Raw genomic sequence first — 23,719 nt, forward strand, 5'->3', positions numbered from 1 at the left:
ATGAGTCAACTCTTCGCATGAGGTGGCCAAAGTACTGGAGTTTCAGCTTTAGCATCATTCCTTCCAAAGAAATCCCAGGGTTGCTCTCCTTCAGAATGGACTGGTTGGATCTCCTTGCAGTCCAAGGGATTCTCAAGAGTCTTCTCCAACACCACAGTTCAAAAGCATCAATTCTTTGGCGTTCAGCCTTCTTCACAGTCCAACTCTCACATCCATACATGATTACTGGAAAAACCATAGCCTTGACTAGACAGACCTTAGTCGGCAAAGTAACGTCTCTGCTTTTGAATATGCTATCTAGGTTGCTCATAACTTTTCTTCCAAGGAGTAAGTGTCTTTTAATTTCATGGCTGCAGTCACCATCTGCAGTGATTTTGGAGCCCAAAAAAATGAAGTCTGACACTGTTTCCACTGTTTCCCCATCTATTTCCCTTGAAGTGATGGGACCGGATGCCATGATCTTTGTTTTCTGAATGTTGAGCTTTAAGCCAACTTTTTCCCTCTCCTCTTTCACTTTCAAGAGGCTTTTTAGTTCCTCTTCAGTTTCTGCCATAAGGATGGTATCATCTGCATATCTGAGGTTATTGATATTTCTCCTGGCAATCTTGATTCCAGCTTGTGTTTCTTCCAGTCCAGCATTTCTCATATATCCATAAAAATTCTGAAATTATTTGTTCTAGTTCTGTGAAAAATACCATTGGTAGTTTGATAAGGATTGCGTTGAATCTATAGATTGCTTTAGGTAGTGTACTCATTTTTATTATATTGATTCTTCCAATTGAAGAACATGGTATATTTCTCCATCTATTTGTGTCATATTTGATTTCTTTCATCAGTGTTTTATTCTATATACTTGGTCTTTTGTTTCTTTAGGCAAATTTATTCCTGAGTATTTTATTCTTTTCAATGCAATAGTGAATGGGATTGTTTCCTTAATTTCTCTTTCTGAGTTTTCATTGTTAGTATATAAGAATGCAAGTGATTTCTGTGTATTAATTTTATTAGCAGTTTCAAACTGGCCTCTGGAAAATATTTCATTGGAATTATATGGGAAAACTCAGTTTTTCATCTTTATCTTTAGAGACTTCTTTGGTCAATTAAGTGGGTTACATCTGAAGAAGCAGTTTTAAAGAAAATTTGAGTTTTAAACAAATAGTAAATTACTATTATACCCCACATTGAAATTCAGAATCAAAAGATTACTTTTTTCCCAGTAGGTGTTACATGACTAATAGCATTCAGGTTCATGTTATTAGTTCAGTTTTTGAGACTGACAAATGTGTGGCACATGTCTTTTAGTTGATTGAAGGAAGATTGAAATGTTTGTGCTGGATTTGGTGGATTCTGTGAGATAGTGTCTGGCTTACAGTTGGTTTAATATCTTCTTTGGGTATATGGCTTGCTTAGTTTGGATTTTGTATGAAGAAAGAAGTTTAAGATACAGATATTATGTATGCAAAGTTATTTCAATGAATATAATCATGGGGAAGTAGAATAATGGGCATAGTATAAATATGGATTTGAATAAACAATTCTCCAAAGTTAATTGCATTTCTCTTAATTTTTTTTTGTTTTCAGATAAATCCTACAGAGATTTTAGAGTATTCATCAGATAGTGAAGAAGATGACAGCTCTGAGAACGTCTTGGTCATTGATTCAGAATCCTCTCACAAATACCACATGGATTTTGGGTCAAATGGAACACAGGTTACAGAGAGAGGAAAAAACCTGAGGGTAGAATCTATGGAGACCATTTTGCAGACACCCAAGAAACAGACAAAACTTCCCAAGACTCCAGAAAGTTCAGCAAAGGGGAAGAAGCTTTTAAGGTTAAATACTTTATAAAACAGTTTTTCTTTTTCTTAAAAAATCCAAATACCTAAAATGTTAATTTAAAAATATCTATTTATGTGGGAAGGAAGATTTATAGGATAGAATTGTAATTCTGATGAGCAGTTCTAGAGTCCTAATTTCTGGAGATGATTTATGGATTTGTTCATCTTAAGTTGAATATCCACTGTTTCAATCATAACCAGTTTATGTAACTGTTTTCCTTAATGGAAATTGGTTGTTTGGATTTATCAAATTTTATTTAGTATCCGTGTTCCAAGTGCTGTCGTAGACAACTAATACAAGTAAATGACTGTTCTTGTTTTTGAATGAGTTATGTCTAAAGAGGTAAATAGAAATAAAAGAGTATTGAGATTGCTTTTATGATTGTAGTTGGCGAGAGCAAGGATTCACAGGCCTGAAACTGGCCTGTGTGTGAAGAACCATAGAAGCTAGGCTACAGAGGGCCAGCAGAATGTGTGAAGGAGCACAGTAGAGCGTGTAAATGCGCCAATGAAGAACATGGTTTGGGATCTGTTGAGGGTGTGTACTTCATGGAGGGCAAGTACAGCACACACCAAGGAGAGCCCAGTGATGGTGTTAGTGTTGGGTCAGTTGGGGAGGAGGCAAGGAGCTTGAGTTCTGGAGAGCAGTGTCACCCTTTGCTAGAAGCTGCAGTTCAAAGCAGGAGGGGGGCGGGGACCTTAGGGCACACGTTTGATCAGGCTTGATTGGGATCCAGTGTCTAAAAGAGATCCCAGAGGAAAAAAGTGAGATGAGTTGGAAAATAATAGAGAAGACCCAGTGGAGACAGAGAGGTTAGGAATAATTGCTGTCCATGTCCAGGGATGGAAATGGGAGAAGGAGACCTGTTTTGAGTAAAGGAGCAGAGGGGAGACTAGAAGGATGTGGCTGATCGAGTGGAATGGATATAGTCTGGTGATCTATCGATGCCTGTTCACTGTTGTTGTTGTTGTTTTTTGACATAAAGTAAGACAGAATGCCTCATGCCCAGAGTGAAGAAGTTATTAAATACCCTTAAATGAGAATGATGTCGTAGTCTATTGAGAAAACAGGAAAGGAATCTAATTAAAGGGATTCAAATGTCCTTTGCTCATGACTGAAGCAACTCCAGCAATATGCAAATAGTTGATTTCTTCTTGTGATTTCTAAGTGATAACTGAGAGATGTCTGTTTTGTGGTTATTCTTTCAGAGTTACTGTGTTGAAATACTAAGAGTGTGGTTGGTGTGATTAGGGCTGTCTGTCTCAGGCATCAGACTGGAAGACTTTCTGTTGACGCTAGGAGGAGCTTTACTGAACTTCCTGAAGGCCCATGGTTGCTGCCTGGAGCAGGTTTGCTGACCTGGTTTGGAAGCAGGGGAAAGGTCACATGTTTTGGCTCATAGGCTCTTCTGTTTAGAGCATCATGTTTTCAGTTGAGAAAATCTCTTAACTAGTTGTCTAGTAATGATGAAAGAAAGACTTGTTGAAGTGAACTTTTATGAAAATATTGCGGATACAGACATCTTGATAATCCTCACAGGGAAGGGTCATGAGCCGTTGTCACAGAAGGTCAGCCGGGGATGGGGTGGGGGGCAGTCTGTGGAAAATGAAACTGCAATGAGGAAAAAGGCGGTTTTAAGTTACAGGTTTCCATTATGTAGCACAAATAAAATATTTATAAATGCGATTAAAAGGATTTTTTTTCTTTTTTTTTTAAACCTCATAAGGACTAGCTAGCAAGGATCAAGTTAAGTAGTTGGCATTTCAAGGCTGGAGAACATTGGCCCTCTCTTCTTGTGATTTGTCCAACAGGGAAATGTTAATTCAGTCTCTTTGGGCCTTCTTCCTTGTTTATTCATTTTTAAAATTTTATTTATTTATTTATTTATGGTTGTACTGGGTCCTTGTTGCTCCATGTGGGCTTTCTCTAGTTGCGTGGAGTGCGGGCTACTCTTTGTTGTGGTGCACAGGCTTCTTGTTGTGGTGGCTTCTCTTGTTGTGGACCACAGGCTCCAGGAGCATTGTCGTCAGTAGCTGTGGCTTGTGGGCCCTGGAGTGTGGGTACAGTAGTTGTGGCGCACAGGCTTAGTTGTTCCTTGGCGTGTGGAATCTTCCCAGACCAGGGATGAACCCATATCCCCTATGTTGGGAAGTGGATTCTTATCCACTGAGCCACAAGGGAAGTCCTATTTTTATTTTTATTGATACATGGCACTGTTTGAGGCGAAACTAATGAAAGTCAATCTAACATTGCTTTGAAATTTTAGTTAGGTTGTCAATAATAAGGCCGTATTACACCAGTCTTACGGTCAGGTGTTTTTGGTTTTTTTTTTTTTTTGCAGTGCTTGCTATATTTGACAGAAAACAAAACTTGAAGATACTGTATACTACGTTTATTTAAATTATTTTCTCTTTACCTGATTTCTTCAAAGAGTGTATTAAAAGTATGTAGTGATTCTTTTTCTGGAAATTAGTTAGAATGTTTTGAATCTTTTTCTTTTTCACTTCACATTTTGTAGAAATGTTTAGCCTTGTCGAATTGATGCCAGTAATCTTTTCAGATATGGTACCAATCTATTTATTTTACATAAAAGATAATTGGACTGTCTTAACTTGCCTGGGAAATCTCATGGATGGAGGAGCCTGATGGGCTATAGTCCATAGAGTCGCAAAGAGTCGGACATGACTGAGTGACTTCACTTTCACTTTCACTTTCATTGCATTGGAGAAGGAAATGGCAACCCACTCCAGTATTCTTGCCTGGAGAATCCCAGGGACTGAAGAGCCTGGTGGGCTGCCATCTATGGGGTTGCACAGAGTCGGACACGACTGACGTGACTTAGCAGCAGCAGCAGCTTGCTTAGTGAATTTATGAGATCCTCACCATAGACCCCACCCTGGCTCAGCAACATGCAATCAGTGGGGAACTTGTAACTCCCAACTACTCTGTGAGGAGCAGAAAATTTGGATCCAGTATGTAGCACCTCAACTTCTAAAACTTTCACTGGAAGGACTAGCCCCCCAAACACCTAGCTGTAAAAGCCAAAAGGGCTTGTGTCTATGAGACCCACCAGACTCTCAGTTCAGTCGCTCAGTTATGTCCAATGCTTTGCAACCCCATGGACTGCAGCATGCCAGGCTTCCCTGGCCATCACCAACTCCTGGAGCCTACTCAAACTCATGTACATCCAGTTGGTCATGCCACCAGACTTTAGCAAACATAGATATAGTTCTTAATGAACTTACCAGGACTCCCTGTGGCTATTCCTCTAGGGCTCAGCCCACAGTGAGCTGACAAAAACATCTCCTATTCTTTCTCCCAAAGAGGCCTATTTGCATATGATAAAAGCTGTTCCATGAGGGTCAGTTCAGTTCAGTTGCTCATTGTCCAACTGTTTGTGACCCTGTGGACTGCAGCAAGCCAGGCTTCCCTGTCCATCACCAGCTCTTAGAGCTTGCTCAAACTCATGTCCATCGAATTGGTGCTGCCATCCGACCAGTTATCCTCTGTCGTCCCCTTCTTCTCCTGCCTTCAATCTTTCCCAGCATCAGGGTCTTTCCCAATGAGTCAGTTCTTCACATCAGGCGGCCCAAGTATTGGAATTTCAAAGCTTCAGCATCAGTCCTTCTAGTGAATATTCAGGACTGATTTCCTTTAGGATGGACTGGTTGGATCTCCTTGCAGTCCAAGGGACTCTCAAGAGTCTTCTCCAACACCACAGTTCAAAAGCATCAATTCTTCTGTGCTCAGCTTTCTTTATGGTCCAGCTCTCACATCTATACATGACTACTGGAAAAACCATAGCTTTGAGTAGATGCACCTTTGTTGGCAAAGTAATGTCTCTGCTTCTTAATATGCTGTCTACCTACAAGACCTTCTAGACCTAACACCCAAAAAAGATGTCATTTTCATCATAGGAGACTGGAATGCAAAAGTAGAAAGTCATGAAATACCTGGAGTAACAGGCAAATTTGGCCTTGGAGTACAAAACAAAGTAGGGCAAAGGCTAACAGAGTTTTGCCAAGAGAATGCACTGGCTATAGCAAACACCCTCTTCCAACAACACATGAGAAGATGCTACACATGGACATCACCAGGTGGTCAGTACCAAAATCAGATTGATTATATTCTTTGCAACCAAAGATGGAGAAGCTCTGTACAGTCAGCAAAAACAAGACCAGGAGCTTACTGTGGCTCAGATTATGAACTCCATATTGCCAAATTCAGACTTGAAGAAAGTAGGGAAAACCACTAGACCATTCAGGTGTGACCTAAATCAAATCCCTTATGATTATACAGTGGAAGTGACAAATAGATTCAAGGGATTAGATCTGATAGATTGAGTGTCTGAAGAACTATGGATGGAGATTTGTGGCATTATACAGGAGGCAGTGATCAAAACCATCCCCAAGAAAAATAAATGCAAAAAGGCAAAACGGTTGTCTGAGGAGGCCTTGCAAATAGCTGAGAAAAGAAGAGAAGTGAAAGGCAAAGGAAAAAAGGAAAGATATACCCATTTGAATGCAGAGTTACAGAGAATAGCAAGGAGAGATAAGAAAGCCTTCCTCAATGAACAATATAAAGAAATAGAGGAAAACAATAAAATGGGACAGACTAGAGATCTCCTCAAGAAAATTAGACATACCAAGGAACATTTCATGCAAAGATGGGCACCATAAAGGACAGAAATGGTATGGACCTAACAGAAGCAGAAGATATTAAGAGGAGGTGGCAAGAAGAAACAGAAGAGCTATACGAAAAATAGCTTTATGACCCAGATAGCCACGATGGTGTGATCACTCACCTAGAGCCAGACATTCTGGAATGTGAAGTCAAGTGGGCCTTAGGAAGCATCACTATGGACAAAGCTGGTGGAAGTGATGGAATTCCAGTTGAACTATTTCAAATCCTAAAAGATGATGCTGTCAAAGTGCTGCACTCAATATGCCAGCAAATTTGAAAAAACTCACCAGTGGCCACAGGACTGGAAAAGGTCAGTTTTCATTCCAATCCCAAAGAAAGGCAATGCTCAAAGGCAAAGAATGCTCAAACTACTGCACAATTACCTGAGGATCAGGTTCTAATTTATCACACATCTAGGCTGCTGACTGCCATTCTCCTTGGATACATGGGAGGCCAGCAGGTGCCGTCTTCTCATTCTCTCTCCACATCGCTGTGGGTTGATGATGTCGCCTAGAAGAGGCTTGTGAACATGTCTGGCATTTCAGCTTTTGTGACTGCCACCCAGAGGACATACCTTGACTGCCTATGTCTGATGGCCAGCAGGACTGGCATTTGTGGATTGAGCAGGACAGTAGCAAATAAAGAAGCAGTTCTTATCTGGCTATCCCCAAAGGGCTCAACACAGAGGGAGTGCACGGAAATGCCCAGCTCCCAGTATTTCCTGGCAGAAGGTTACTTGTGTACTTTAAAAGCTGTTGACTGAGATTCTACCTTTGGGACACTGATAGCTCTTGGCACACTCTCAACTTCCAGGAACCACTGAGAACAAAGAAGACATCTTGGATGTTCACAAAAGTTTGCGAGAACCAAGAACTCAGGCCTGGCTGAACAATAAGGTTGTTCTCCTAAACACATAGAGTCAAGCAAAGTGAAAAAATAAGAGAAATACATTAAAAAAAAAGAAAACAATAGAAAACTCTGGAAACAGACCTTAAGGACAGAGACATAAATGAGTTGCCTGAAAAGAGTTCAAAAATAATAGTCCTAAGGATGCTCACTGAGGTCAGGAGAATAATGCAATAGCAAAGTGAAAATTTTAAGAGATAGAGGATATAAGAAAGCACCGAATAGAAGTCACAAAGCTGAAGAATACAATAATTTCATTGAAAAATTAGGTGGAGGGTTTCAACAGCAGTGTAGATCCAATGGAAGAATGAATCTGTGAACCCAAAAACAGGGCAGGAGAATTCATCCAAACAGAGAACCAAAAAGAGAGAGGAATGGAAAAGACTGAAGATACCTTCAGGGACTTGAGATACCATCAAGTGGGCCAGTATTTCATTGTAGGGGTCTTAGAAGGAGAAGAGAGAAGCAGGCAGAAAGTTCATTCAAAGAAATCATGCCTGAAACTTACCTATGATGGGTAAAGAAACAAATATCTAGATCCAGGAAGTCTAGAAAATTCCTAGTAAGTTGAATCCAAACAGACCCATGTCAAAACATATAATGAAATTATCACAAGTTAAGGTAGATCATTGTAAAAACAGCAAGGGAACATCAGTGTAGTATGTACCAGGAAACACAAGTAAAACTATGTGTCGATTTTTAGCACAGCATTGGCAAACAAGAGGTGTGTGGCATGATATGTGCTGAAAGGGGAAGAAATGCCAATGTAGAATACTGTACCCAGCAAAGTTGTCCTTCAGAGTTGAACAAGAGGTGAAGCAAAAAAGTTGAAGACGTTCATCAATTATACTAATCTAGCCTTACAGTAGGAGAAGGCAATGGCAACCCACTCCAGGTACTCTTGCCAGGGAAATCTGATGGATGGAGCAGCCTGGTAGGCTTCCGTGGCGTCATGAAGAGTCAGACACGACTGAGCAACTTCACTTTCACTTTTCACTTTCATGAACTGGAGAAGGAAATGGCAACCCACTCCAGTATTCTTGCCTGGAGAATCCCAGGGATGGGAGCCTGGTGGGCCGCCGTCTATGGGGTTGCACAGAGTCGGACACGACTGACGTGGCTTAGCAGCAGCAGCCTTACAGTAAGTGCTAAGGGACTTCCTCAAACTGAAAAGAGGGATATTAAAAGTAATGGGAAACATGTCAGAATAAATCTCACTGGTAAATGTAAATATATCGTTATATTCAGAATATTCTAATTCTGTTGTGGTGAGTAAATCACCTCTAAATATAGTATGAAAATTAAAAGACAAAAATATTTAAAATTACTGTAACTACAGTGCTTTGTTAATGTACACATAAGATAAAAGCATGTAAATTGTACCATCAAAAACATAAAATGTCAGAGTGGGATAAAGTAAATGTATAGAATTCTAGTAAGCATTTTAACCTAAGTTGTTATCAGCTTCAAATAGATTGCTTTAAATACCAGATGTATTATATAGCCTCGTGGTAACCACAGAGTAATAGACAACAAAGTTAAAGAGAAAGGAATCAAAACATATCATAGAGAAAAATCAACAAATTGAAATGAAAGGGACAAAGAGAAGACAAAAGGAACAAAGGGTTACAGAAAACTGGAAAGCAATGAAAAATGGCGACAATAAATCCATATTTATCAGTGATTACTTTTGGTATAAATGGACTAAATTCTCCAATCAAAAAACGAAGAGTAGCTGAATGGATTTTTTAAAGAAAAGTCCAACCAAATGCCGCTTGTAAGAAACATCACCTTTAAGTAGAGAGAAACAGACTGCACTTGAAGGCATGGAAAAAAAATATTCCATGAAAATGGAAACCTAAAGAAAGAGGGGTAGCTCTACTTATATCATACTGTATAGGCTTTGAGCCAGGAACTGTAACAAGCAAGGGAAATTATTTCGTAATGATGAAGTCAGCAGTGCATGAACAATCTAACTGCACTTAAAAGAATCATATAAAGAACAACTAGGCCCAAAGTTAGTAGAAGAAATAATAAAAATCAGTAGGGAAATATATGATATAGATTGAAAAGACAATTGAAAAGATTAATGGAAATGATTAATGTTGTTTTGAAAAGCTAAACAAAATAGACACACACTTACCTAGATACAACAAAAAAAGGAGAAAAGTCTCAAAACTGGAACTAAAAAGGGACTCATTATAACTAATATCATATAAATAGAAAGAATTATGATAGGTACTATAAACAATTATATGCCAACAAATTGGACAACCTAGAAGAAATGGATAAATCCTAGAAACATTTGACCTTCCAAGATTGAATCAAGGTAAAATTAAAAATTTGAACAGAGGAGCTATTAGTGAGATTGAAAGAAAGTAAGAGTTGCTCAGTCCTGTCTAACTCTTTTCAACCCCACCGTCCTTAGCCCGCCAGGCTCCTCTGTCCGTGGAATTTCCCAGGCAATACTGGAGTGGGTTGCTATTCCCTTCTCCAGAGGATCTTCCCTCCCCAGGGATCAAATCTGGGTCTTCTGCACTGCAGTCAGATTCTTTACTGTCAGTAATCAAAAACCTCACAACAAAGAAAAATCCAGGAACAGATGGCTTCACTATTTAATTCTGTCTCATAGTCAATGAAGAATTAATGCCAATATTTTTCAAACTCTTTCCAAGGAGAGAAAAGGAGGAAACAACTGCAAACTCATTTTACATGGCCCTGATACGGAAATCAGACAAGGACACCTGAAGAAAAGAAAATTATAAACCAATATCCCTAATGAACATGGACACAGAAATCCTTAATAAAAGTATTGGCAAATCAAGTTCAACAATATATTAAAAGGATTATGCACCAAGATCAATTGGGATTGATTCTAGAGGTTCAAGGATTGTTTACTCTTCACAAATCAGTCAACATGATATATCGCATTAATAAGATAGACAAAAAGAATCATATCATTTCAATAGATGCAGAAAATGTTTTTATAGATATCAACATCCGTTTATGAAAAAAATTTCCCACAAACTGGGTGTTAAGGGAATGTACCTTAACATTGTACAAACCACAAAGTGCAAACCCACAGCAGACATCATACTTGACAGCGAAAAGATCAAAGCTTTTCCTCTAATATCAAGAACAACAAGGATGTTCATTCATTCTTGTCACTTTTATTTAACACAGGACTAAAAGTCCTAGCCACAGTAATTAGGCAAGAAAGAGAAATAAAAGACATCTAAATATCAGAAGAATTAGAGCTTGTCTTATTTACGGATGACATGATACTATACAGGAAAACCTAAAGACTCACTGAAAAAACTGTGAGAAGTAGTAAATAAATTCAGTAAAGGATACAAACTCAGTATAGGCCTACTTCATTTTTTTGTGCTTTGCTTCATTGTATTTTACAAATATTGTGTATTTTTGTTTTACAGATTGAAAGTTTATGGCAACCCTGTGTTTTTCTGCCATTTTTAGTAGCATTTTAAAATTAAGATATATACATTTTTAAGACATAATGCTGTTGTACATTTAATAGAGTATTGTGTAGTGTAAACTTAATTTTTACATGTATGAAGAAACCAAAAAGTTTCTTGTGATTTGCTTTATTAGGCTAATAAATTCATTGTGTTGATCTGGAACCAATAGTCCCTAGTATCTCTGTGTATAAAAATCAGTTGCATTTCTGTATGCTAACCACAAACATATCCAAAATAAAAATTAAGAAAACAATCCTGTTTTACAGTTCCATCAAAAAGAATAAAATACTTGGGAATAAATTTAACCAAGGAGGTAAAAAAAAAATACACTTAAAATTATGACATTGGTGAATGAAATTGAGGAAGACAAAAATAAATGGAAAGTTGTTCTGTTCTCATGGATTGAAAGAATTAGTATGGTCAAAATGTCCATACTACCCAGAACTATCTACAGATCTAGTGCAACTCCTATCAAAATTCCAATCTTAAACTTTATGTGATCCACAAAGACCCCAAATAGCCAAAGCAATCTTGAGAAAGGAGCAAAGTTAGAGGTATCACACTTCCAGATTTCAAACCATATTTCAAAGTGGTAGTGGAGTATGATAGAGAGTCCAGAAGTAAACCTGTGCACATATGGTCAATTAACTCATAACTGTGGAGCCACAAATATACTATGGATAGAGGATAGTCTTTTCAATAGTGTTGGGAAAATTCTACAGCCACATACAAAAGAATGAAACTGAACCCCTGTCTTACACCACTCATTAAAACAACTCAGGTGTTAGATTTCAGCGGAAGACCTGAAAACATAGAAGTCTTAAATGAAAACATAGGTGATAATCTCCTTCACCTTGGTCCTGGTGATTGATTTTGGGGATTTGACACCAAAAGAAAATCTAAAAAAAGCAAAAAAAAGCAAGTGGAATTTTTCAAAATAGAAAGCTTCTGCAGAATAAAGGAAACCAGAAGCAAATGAAAAAGGCAGCCTACAGAATGGAAAAAAATACTTGGAAATGATTTCTGATAAAGGTTAATATCCAGAACACATAATTAACTCATGCAACTCAATAGCAAAAATATCAAACCATCCGCTTTTAAAAATGAGCAGAAGAATTGAATAGACATTTTCCAAAGAAGGCATTCAGGTGACCAAAGATGTGAGAAAAGGTGTTCAACATCAGTTGTCATCAGGAAAATGCAAGTCCAAGCTCACTGAGATGCCGCCTAACACCTGTCAGAATGACTGTCTTTAAAAAGACAAGCAATGACAAGTGCTGGCCAGGATGCAGAGAAGCGGGAACCCTTGTGGACTGTTGGTGGGAGTGTAAATGGTGCAGCCACTAAGGAAAACAGTATGGAGGCTCTGAGAAAACTGAGTAGATTCTTCCATACTATCCAGCAGTCCCACTTCTGGGAGTGTATTCATGCGAGAAGAGTGCAAACTTTTAGTCATAGAGTACGTTATGAGGATCTGATGTAAACATGGTGACTGTTATTCAGAACACTACATTGTACAACTGAAATTTGCCAAGAGTGGAGTTTAAATGTTTACATCAAAAAAGAAAAAAAGATAAACATGTGAAGTGGTGGATCTATCAGCTGAGTAAATAGGGGAGGATGCTTTCACAGGTATACATATATCAAATCACCACTGTATGTACCGTATGTACCTTACAAGTTTATTTGTCAAATATGTCTCAATAAAATTGAAAAAGAAAAAATTATTTTGCGTATATTATAGCACAGCCTTATTGAATCTTTTTTTTTTTTAATATACAAGAGACTTTTACTGGAATTGTGATTGTTGACTAGAGATCATGGTGTTTCCATTCCTGGGTTCTGGTGTACCTGCTCAGAATTCCCTGCAGGAATTCTTGGAACAGAGGAATCCTGTGACCAAAGCCTGGGCGGGAATGTAGGTTCTCTCTCAGGCTTCAGATGCTCCTGCATGTGGAGGACAGTTTTGCACTCATTTTTCCTCCTCATTTTTACCTTTCAATCCTAAGTTCACTTGTAAGATAATGCTTTCAGACTGTATTTTGTCTTTTTTTTTCCTTCTCCCTTAAAGTCATAAGTTTGAAAACAAGCATTTGGTAAATAGGTAATTGTGCAGAGAATACGGTCTTCTGCTTTTCTATGTATTCTTAGTATCTTTAAGTAGCAGGTATTCCTGAAGAGGCAGTAGGCGTGTCACTGAGTCTTGAGCTTGTGATCCCTGGAGCCAGACCTGGTGTTCCCGCAGCTGTGCCCCTCAGCAGATGTCTCACCTTGCGCAGTGTTACACTCTCAGTGCTTCTGTTCGCCATGTGTGACGTGAGGATGCCAGTAGTGCCTGCTTAGTCACTTCATGTGAACAGAATGATCTGAAGAAAGGCTTACATATGTATAAAGTAGAGATGCTTTGGCATATATATGACTGTGAGAATTTTTTAAAATTTCCTGTACTATATGCTGCTCTCACACATACATATTCAGAAATAATTAGTGCCTGTAGAAAAAAAACTACCTAATAGGAAAATGAAGTAATTTGTAGTGATAATACATATAATGTATATTAAAATGAGGTCTTTTAATCACTGTGGAAAGAGTGCAGGGTGCAAGTAAAAATCTAACAGAGTCAGCAGTGGCAGTGACGAGCATTTCTTGAAGATTGACTAAATGCCAAACACAGTGTCCTTTCTGTTTCCTCATCTGGCTAGTTATACAATAGAGAAGACTTTTCCTGACCTCTCTCTAAGCTCTGACTTTCTTCATGTATGAGTTGGGTGTTGATATCTGTTGTTTCTACATCAAAGGAATATTATTAGAATAAAATGAGATAATGTAGTGAAATGATCAGTGAACATAATTTTATGAGATAATACCCTGATGACTTACATAGTCAAATGGTGATTAACACCTGATGATGGTTTCTCTTGTGGTCACAGATATGTTAGGAACTGCTGACTCTTCTGAATGTAGGTAGTTCATGGAAAAACCCAAATGAGCTTTATAATTGATCTGTATATCTATTTATTCATTGATAGATCGGGTCTCTTGTGAAGTGCCTGTGTATCCTTTGTTATGAGTCATTTTCCTTCCATTCATGGAAGTTTTTTCCTTTGTATAATATTGATATCCTTGCTGTATTTACAGTTAATACTTATCTCTAGGTCAAGTAATGAGCTCATACCTGGATCCTCAATTCTTTGAGTGTTCTGCCTGTCAGCTGGGTGCAGGTTTTATTCTTGATTACAACTCTGAGCCATTTTACACTTATCTTTTTGTCCGTCTGCAGATTAGACGATAAGGTCCACCGTGGTGTGGCTTGTTGCCTTCTTCACATCCTTGGCACCTGTGCTTGGCTCGGCATAGCAGGAAACGCATAGTCAGTGTATATGTATGCAGTAAGTTAACTAAGAAAGAGTAGTCAGAAAGTCAGACTCATCTCAGAGGAGCCCACATTTCTAAGAATCAGAAAACTGATCATCCAAGAAGTCTTAAAAAAGGAGATAACTAACGTAGAAGGATTTGACCTGTAGGAAGAGAATGTAATGCCAAATGAGTTAAAGCTTGCATGCCCTGATTGGAGGGTATAAAATATAAATGTTCCAACTCTTCTGAAGCTTTTCTTTTCACTAAACTTAATACATTATAATTTGTTGAACAGAGGCGGGCTAGCAGAAAGACTTAATGGACTGCAGAATCGAGAGAGATCCACCATTTCTTTGTGGAGACATCAGGGTCTTTCTTACCAAAAGACACTTTCAGGTAAGGCTTGCACAGGTATATGTGAGTAAAGAATATGCCAGGTAAAAGTATTTTTACATTAAAATATATAAAGTTGATCGTTACTATTTTTACCCCTTTTTCTCTAGGTGCCAAAGATCTGAGTTGGAGGGTTCTGTATTATATCTGTTTTTGCTTTATCTGTTTCAGTAGCTTTCTGATTGTTGCGACTGTGACCCATAGTAAGCAGTACATCTTACTGCATCTCATAATACACACACAACATTCACACATCACACACACACCTGAAACAGACATTCAGTAAACACTGACATTTACACATATCGCTCATACACAGACACACACCTGACACATTCACACATGTCATTCTCACACACACACACACACACACCTGAAACAGACATTCAGTAAACACTAGCTTCAGTAGTATCCCAAGTCCTTGTCTCACTGAATTGATGTAGGACCCTTCTAATGAGGTGCAGTATGCAGCTTAGAAGTTGCTGCTTCAACTTCTCATTACAGTGAATTAACCAGATGGTCAAGCATAGAGCTGAGAGAGTATCTTCTGGAGGTGGGACAAGAAAAATACCAAGTGCAACAAGTATGACTGGGTGCTGAGACTGAAGGGAACAGATGAGCTTTTGTTTGGCTCATCAACACCAGATAGCTTATTTGGAATTTTCCTTTTGTTTTCTTTTCTTTCATTTGAGAATAGAGGGTACTTACTGATATAATGAGTAAAAGAGAAAAGCAAAATAAAAAAACAGACAAAAATTATCTATTAATTTGAAAACATGAATAAGACCAACTCCAATAGATTGTTCTTTTAGAAGTCTTTGTATTTAAGAATTTGGATTTTGTTTTTCTCTTTGATGAATTTCTTATTTTTCAGACCTATGAATCCTCTCCTTGATATTTGTAATAAGTTGTGTCTTTTTCTTTACTTTTGATATACCTCACTAAAGGCATATATTAGGAAGAACATTTCACTGGTCTTTTGTTTCCTTTGTAGGCTGGCAGAAGACTTTTTTTCCTTTCAATATGAAAAAGTATTTTCTCACTTCTGTATGTTTATAGCAACTGATAAATAAGAAAAAAAACCTTGTAAATATTAAATAGAGGTAATTTCATGTCTCCCCGATCCCAGGAACTGACATACAGTGAACAGCTGATATTCAGGGATGGATTCATGGGGTATCTCTGTGATGAAACCCTGTGAGCCTAGAGCCTATTATACAGAGTGAAGTAAGTCGGAGAAAAACAAATATTAACACACATATGTGGAATCTAGAAAAAACTGATGCACCTATTTGCAGGGAAGAAATGGATACGCAGAGAACATACTTGTGGACATATCGTGGGGAAGGAAAGGGAAGTATGAATTGAGAAAGTAGCATTGACATATATACACTACCATGTGTAAAACAGAGAGCTAATGGGAAGCTGCTGAATAACACAGGAAGCCCAGCCTGGTGCTCTGTGACGACCTAGAGGGGTGGGATGGGGGAGAGAGGGAGAGGCTCAAGAGGGAGAGGATATATTTATACGTGTAATTATGGCTTATTTGCGTTGTTGTATGGCAGAAACCATCACAACATTGTAAAGCAATTATCCTCCAATTAAAAAATATTTTTAAAACTGAGGATTTTCTCAGTGAGGCAGTTGTTACAATGCCGTGTAACAAGATGCTCCTTGTCTTTGAACATCATTAACTGTGAGCGCTCAGAAGTTTCATCTCCAGGGACACAGCGGGTCCCAGGCACTGCTCCTGGAGCCCTCCTCGCCCTTTGCTGTGCCCTTGAGGCGCCGGAAGCATCCAGAGTAGTGGCCCCTGTGGAGTGGGGCTCCCTCCGCCCTGCTGGAGTGAGAAGCCAGAAATCTGGCCCCTGTCTCTTTCTCAGTGCTTCCCAGGGACCCGTCTGAGACTCGGGAGGCCCCTGAAACAGGGTCGTTTTCAAGACTCCCCACTGGAGTGGTCAAGAGAGGAAGAAGGAATGACAGGGCCAGCATTTTCTATACAGTGGCAGTGATGTGAGCCTGAAGAACCAGGGCTTTTGTAGATATGTGTTGTCTCCTTGTGTTGGGCTGTGCTTAGTCGCTCAGTCGTGTCCGACTCTTTGCGACCCCACAGACTGCAGCCTGCCAGGCTCCTCTGTCCTGGAGGAGTCTCCAGGCAAGAATACTGGAGTAGGTTGCCATGTCCTTCTTAATTTCTTCATTGCAGTATTTTCTCATAAATAAAAAGTTGTCTTGGTGTTAGTAAATGGTTGATTATTTCTGCCAAACCTAGTTAGTTGGTAAACTAAGCTCCTTCAATTACTTGAAAAAAATACTTGATAGAAAATACATATGACTTGGTCTAAGTATTCTAGTATTGAGAGTTTAAAGCTAGGAAAGAGAGGCGTGTGGTTGGCTGTTTATTTAATTTGTCTGATTTTTGGCAGTATTGTGCCTGTTAAATTTTTAGTTTCTGTGAGGACATGGGGTTTTTGACATAATATGACAAGTTTAAAAACAATACATGTTTGTTCAGATTTATGGAATGAGAATGACATGGCCTGAAACAGGTTGCAGTTTCCTAGGTCCAAGTCTTAATCTCATTTAAAATGTTTTCTTCAACTCCTTGGTCTATCTTACTTATTTACCCTTTGCTTCAAGTGAAGGGACCTTGCCTGTGACCTGCTCAGTGTGGGTCAGCTCCAGGGTGCTGAGGAGGTCTAGCTGCAGTTCTTTTTCTTAACTTCCGCTTTCCTCTAGGGTCAAGGGAGCTGCCTCTGGAGTATTTCTAGCTTCCCTCTGACCAATAAAACCAGAAAGCTGAATAGTGTCTAAGCTTTACTTTTTCTGCTTTTTATATTCAAACCCACATTTAGGGACGGCAGTGATATTTAATATTGCTCTTTGTAGTCATGGGCAAGAGGAACTCACATTAATACTCTTTGAGTTATTTAAGTCAGGAGACAAAATATGATACCAGTTTACCCACTGTTAGAACTGTAGCTTCATGTCCCCAATGACTGTAATTTCCAGTGATCATTGTAAGTTAGTAGAAAAGAGTTCATACGATCAAGTTATTTCATAATTATGTTAAAATATTGATGGGACCTGAGAGAGAGGAAGGGATACTGACACCAAACTCAGCTCTCCAGCTAATGTGTGTCACCCCTTAGCTGTTTCTGCCACATCTATTTTTCATCTCTTGGGAGTTTTTCTACCTAAAAACCTATGTAATGAGATTTGGTGGCACAGCAGAATTAAATGCTGCTTTCAGATTCCCTGCAAGTTTATTTGATCTGTGCTTTCTCCATTTCTTTTTACATGAAAAGAAAAACGGTAGTTCTACAGATTCTTTTCTCATAGATCTGAGGTTTAAAAGAATCTTTATTTCTGTTTTCTTCTGTAAATGATCCAAAAATAAGACTGCAAAGTTAGCCCATTCTAAATGAATTATATAGTGTGTAACACATATCTGCTGTTGAATTCCACATGTGGCTCAATGAATAAAGATTCATTCATAGAGTTAAATTGGGACCTCTTTAATGACAGAAATTATCTGTATGTTCAAAATGCTAGTTTTGACCTTTAGAGCAGCGTTGATATTGGCAAGGCAGCATTCCCTTTGGCTTGCTCAAGTAATTGTTTTACCCTCCAGCCTAGTTCAGTATCGTGTCGGCCTTTGTCCTGATGTGAAATCTTGAGTGTGTCATCGTAACCTTTTCACCAGTCTATCTTTCCAAACTCTGCCAGCTCATTTTTACTTTTACATTTTACTTTCAGAGAGGTTGTAATTTCCACTTGGGACCTTGGTGCCTGAAGGAGCCTACTTGAAAGTGGGAGTCCAGGCTTGACTGCCTTTGTCTCCCCGGAAGATGGTGAGGAAGGGGAGTGAGCCGGCCGACTTGGCGGCCTGCTCCCCAGCTGTTCCCCATAAGTGTTGCTGCAGGAAGGTGGTCTTAGAGTGGGCGGCTGCTTATCACACAATGCTCGTAAGCTTTCCGAACACATTCTGTTACAAAATAGGAAACTTTGCAGGCCGCGTGCAGAATAAGTAAGTTCTTGAATTAGTAAAATGCCTTACAAAGTTTGGAAAACAAATTGGAAACTGCCTTTTTACTGTGACAGCGATTTACGAGGATAGCAACTTGAGCACACCCGCTTCCATCCCCTGTGACGCTGCTCCATCTCCACCAGTATGCGGAAGTGGTCATTCCTCGGAGCTGTGTTCATGCAGCCTTCACGCAGCCGGTCGCCCTTCCTTCAGGGACACGCTGCCTCCTGTCTGCCTCCTCCTGTGTACAGTTTCCTCCTGTATGAGTCCTCCTCTGTGTGCAGCTTCAGCAGGTGTTTGTCAGGCTTCTGCCTTGACCTCTTCTGTTCTGTGTCCCCTTCCTGGATAATCTAGGATCTCCATGCCAACCCCCTGACTCTCAGGGCTGCTGGGCAGTCTGGAAACTATCCTGGCCCAGCGCCAGCACCACCGGCACCTCGGTGCCTGCAGACCCAGCGGACCAGTGTACCTGCCACCTGCTACCCCAGCCCACACACCGAGTGTCTTCAATGGGCTCTCTTTTTTTTTCCCCCATGGTCTCTTGCACATGTTTTCAACCCATTAAGTCCCTCAGTGCTGGTGATTCTACCTCACAGCTCTCTCTCAGGTGAGACCTCTTCAGCGATCCCATCTGCCACAAGCTCAGGCCCCTGTCCCCTTGCGCCTGGATTACTGCATCAGCCCCTGCCTGGTCTCCCTGCCCCTGCCTGTCCTCATTTTCAGCCTGTTGGGGTCATTATGCTAAGAGGCAAATCTGCTATCACTTGCCTGCTTTAAAAAATGTCCATTGACTGCCTCTTGTGTTGGAGTAAGTGTCCATCACTATCGGAGCCTGTGGTGTGAGCTTTCTTGGTTTGGGTCTTGGCCCACCCAACTAGTTATTTCTCGCATACATACCACCCTGCACCTGTCACAGCTGCCCTCCACCTGCCATGTCTTTTGTGATAGCCACTTGACCACCAGGCCAGTACACTTTTCTCTGTTGGTAGTTACACTGCTGGCGTCCTGTTGTTCAGTAGGTATTCCAAGTAAAGGCAAACCCTAGCTCTGCAAAGTGCCACAAGGATGTGCAGGGCTGACCCCAACCCTGAGCTGTGCCCGGGGACTCAGCAGGTGTTTATGAAGTAAATAAATGGTGTCAGTGGTACATTTAAAATTTTTCCATGACACTGGAGTGCAGAAATGGCCCTAGCTCTGCTGGAGCTGAAGGCCCGTGCAGGTCACTTGATCTGTGCCTCTTTCTTTCCTGAGAAAATTTGTCTCAGCCAAACCTTTGGTGATTTCTCTTTGAGATCCTGTGTTGCCATTGTCCACTGTTCCAGCGGGAAGTCATCCTCCGAGCGTCCCCCTCAGTCTCTCTGGTTATTGTACTCCTGGGTCTCTCCATGCATGTCCTTGGAGAGATGATAAACTTTTTGATGTCATTTCATTTTAATCCTTCAGCTGATTGCTCTCCTTTTCCTTCTGCTCCCTCTTAGGATCTATTACAATGTCCTTGGAAAGGGGATGGCACCCACCCCTGAAATAACCTGCTCTGCTTTAGTAGTTGTGAATTCACTGTAATTCCTGCTGGAACGTACACTGCTCTGTCTAATTATTGATACCGCCTGTGTGTGTGCTAATACATATCCAACTCTTTTGTGACCCTATGACCTGCTGCCTGCCAGGCTCTTGTCTGTGGACTTTGCCAGGCAGGTATACTGTAGTGGGTTGCCATTTCCTCCTCTAGGGGATCTTCCCGACCCAGGGATCAAACCCACATCTCTTGTATCTCCTGCATTACCAGGCAGATTCTTTACCACAACACGATCTGGGAAGCTTGCCTATTTTGACCCAATTTAAAGTGGCTTAACTGATGGATTAGAAGTTCTTCGCTAGAATATCCTTTAAGAATAGTTCTCAGAGAGTGGGAGGGGATTAGGGTTGCTGTTGGAGTAAGTATCAAGAGTAACAGGGCCTTAGGGACACCCTGGATCTGTCCACATGTCAGTACATGTGTCTTTAGTTCTTTTTGCTGCAGGGTTTTCAGCATGTTGGACTGACAGTGAGTGTGCACTTTGCACAGATGCACACGCACTCTAGCCTCCCTCAGGATGGCTTAGAGAAGGTGGATGTGAGCCCTGATTTCTAGAGGACTCTGCTAGTTAATAACTATCCAGAAGTAGTAATTTGCTGTTCCTAAAATTTTTCTCAGGACATTTGATTGCTTTATAGCTGATGTTAAATATATAAAAAATTAGAGATATTTAACAGCCCTATGATCTTTTAAAAGTTGTTTTCAGTGTGATTTTTAAAATTTTTTTATTTTGAGGAAGTTGCTTTACGATGTTGGGATGGTTTCTGCTGTATGATGGTGCAAAGCAGTCATGATTATACATCTATTCCTTCCTTCTTGTGCCTGCCTCCCCTTCGCTTATCTGGCCCTCTAGGCCGTTGCAGAGCGCCTGGCTGAGCTCCCTGCGCCATGCAGCAGCCTCTCACCGGCTGTCTGCTTTTCACAGGGCAGTGTGTATATGTCAGTGCTGCCCCTCAGTCCATCCCACCCTCTCCCTCCCCAACAGCATCCACAAGTCTGTTCTATACATCGGCATCTCCATTCCTTCCCTGCAAATAGGTTCATCAGTACTGTTCAACAGTATCCACAAGTCTGTTCTATACATCGGCATCTCCATTCCTTCCCTGCAAATAGGTTCATCAGTACTGTTCAACAGTATCCACAAGTCTGTTCTATACATCGGCATCTCCATTCCTTCCCTGCAAATAGGTTCATCAGTACTGTTTTTCTAGATTCCATATATATGCTAATGCATATATACATATAAGCTATATTTGTTTTTCTCTTTCTGACTTCACTCCATATAACAGGCTCTAGCTTCATCCCCCTCACTACAATGGACTCAAATTCATACTTTTTTATGGCTGAGTAATATTCCATAGTATATATGTACCATGTCTTCTTTATCCATTCAACTGTCAGTGGACATCTAGGTTGCTTCTGTGTCCTGGCTATTGTAACTAGTGCTGCAATAAACACTGGGATACATATGTCTTTTTGAACTGTGGTTTTCTCAGGATATATGTCCAGTAGTGGGATTGCTGGGTCATATGGTAGTTTTATTCCTAGTTGTTTTTTTTTTTTTTTTTAACGAATCTCCATACTGCTATCCATAGTGTCTGTATAAATTTACATTTCCACCAACAGTGAAAGAGGGTTCCCTTTTCTCTATACCCTCTCTGGCATTTATTGCTTGTGGATTTTTTGATGATGGCCATTCTGGCTGCTATGAGGTGATAACCTCTTTGCAGTTTTGATTTTCATTTCTCTAATAATGAATAATATTGAGTATCTTTTGAGCATCTTTTCATGAATTTATTGGCCATTTGTATGTCTTTTTTTGGAGAAATGTCTAGTTAGGTCTTCTGCCCATTTTTTGATTGGGCTGTTTCTTTTTTTTATATTGAGCTGTATGAGCTGCTTATATATTTTGGAGATTAATCTTTTGTCAGTTGTTTCATTTGCAATTATTTTCTCCCATTCTGAGAGTTGTCTTTTCATCTTGTTCATAGTTTCCTTTGCTGCGCAGAAGCTTTTAAGTTTCATTAGGTCCCATTTGTTTATTTTTGTTTTTATTTCCATTATTCTAGCAGGTGGGCAACATGATTTTTGAACACCATTTTAATACTGTTTTCTGAGCCAAAAATATTACCTACAATACTATGAAGGAAAGTTTTTAAACAAGGAAGTTTTTCAATAAAGAAGACCTTGCTTTGTGTGTACTCAGCGTGGAAGGGTCAGTTTGCACATCACGTGGTCCCAGACACAGCTCACCTTTGGAAATCTAACCCGTACTAGACCCTGTGTCAGCTTGGGCAGCCATAACTTAGTACCACAGACTGGGTGACTTGGATAGCAGACGTTATTGCTCAGAGATCTTTAGGCCGAAATTCTGAAGTCAGGGTGCTGGCAAGATCTAGTTCTAGCGAGGCTCTCTTCCTGGCTTTTAGGCAGCTGCCATCTGGCTGTGTGCTTATGCAGAGAGAGAGAGATCTGGTTCTTTAGTTTCTCTTCTTATTTTAAGGGTACTTTGGCCATCTGATGTGAAGAGCCAACTCATTGGAAAAGGCCCTGATGCTGGCCCTTTTGCCTTTTGAAGGCAAAAGGATAAGGGGATGACAGGGTAAGATGGTTTGGGTGGCATCACTGACTCAAAAGGCATGACTTTGAGCAGGCTTTGGAAGATAGTGAAGGACAGGGAAGCTGGTGTGTTGCTGTCCATGGGGTCACAAAGAGTCAGACACGACTTAGAAACTGAACAACAACAAAGAACAGTAATCCTTTAAAATCAGTGCCCCAATCCTTATGACCTCATTTAAGTTTAGATCCTTCCTTAGAGGCCCCGTCTCTAACTATATCCACACTGGGAGGCGAGGGAGCTTCAGTGTATGAATTTTGAGGGACCGAAGCATCCAGTCTCAAATATTCTGCCCTAGCCTTCAATAGTTCATGTCCTTCTCACATTCAAAATGCATTCATTCTATCCCAGCAGCCCCCAAACCCTTAAGCCTTTCCAGCATCGGCTCTATAGTCCAGAGTTTTGTCTAGATGTCTGAATCAGATGTAAGTGAGACTTGAGGTTCGATTCCAGCCTGAGACAGAATTCCTCAATAGCTGTGAAACCACAGTCATGTGCTTCTGGATACAGTGCAGTCAGGTATAGGACAGACATTGCCTTTCCACAGGAAGAAACAGGAAGGAAGAATGCGGTGATAAGTCCCAAGCAAGCCCAGAAACTACCAAGGGTCATTCTATTAATTTTAAAGGTCAAGGAAAATCCTCTTTGGTTCAGTGTTCTGCCATCCAGGCCCCCCGGAGGACGGTGTCACCCCACGGCTCTGTTGGACCTCTCACCGAGGGCTCTCTACAGAGACACCACCTCTGGGACGGAGGAGGGCACCTTCTCCCTACAAACCCAAGACGCAGCCCCGCCCTTGGAAGCACAGAAAGGCGTATCAGCCCTGCCCCGGCCTGTGCTGA

The 23,719-nt window shown here is 40.3% G+C and overlaps 1 protein-coding gene across 2 annotated transcripts in view; it reads left to right on the plus strand.

The window, feature by feature from the left end:
• The window catches only part of SPIDR (scaffolding protein involved in DNA repair), a 284,467-nt gene that overhangs the window by 102,880 nt on the left and 157,868 nt on the right, over positions 1 to 23,719 (plus strand). For both annotated transcript variants that reach the window (XM_018058527.1, XM_018058528.1), the window contains exons 6-7: positions 1,579 to 1,829; positions 14,557 to 14,657. In XM_018058527.1, the coding sequence (XP_017914016.1) occupies positions 1,579 to 1,829; positions 14,557 to 14,657 (352 nt within the window). The remainder of the gene's footprint in view (positions 1 to 1,578; positions 1,830 to 14,556; positions 14,658 to 23,719) is intronic.

Source organism: Capra hircus, chromosome 14, assembly GCF_001704415.2.
Source record: "Capra hircus breed San Clemente chromosome 14, ASM170441v1, whole genome shotgun sequence".
NCBI lineage: Eukaryota > Metazoa > Chordata > Mammalia > Artiodactyla > Bovidae > Capra > Capra hircus.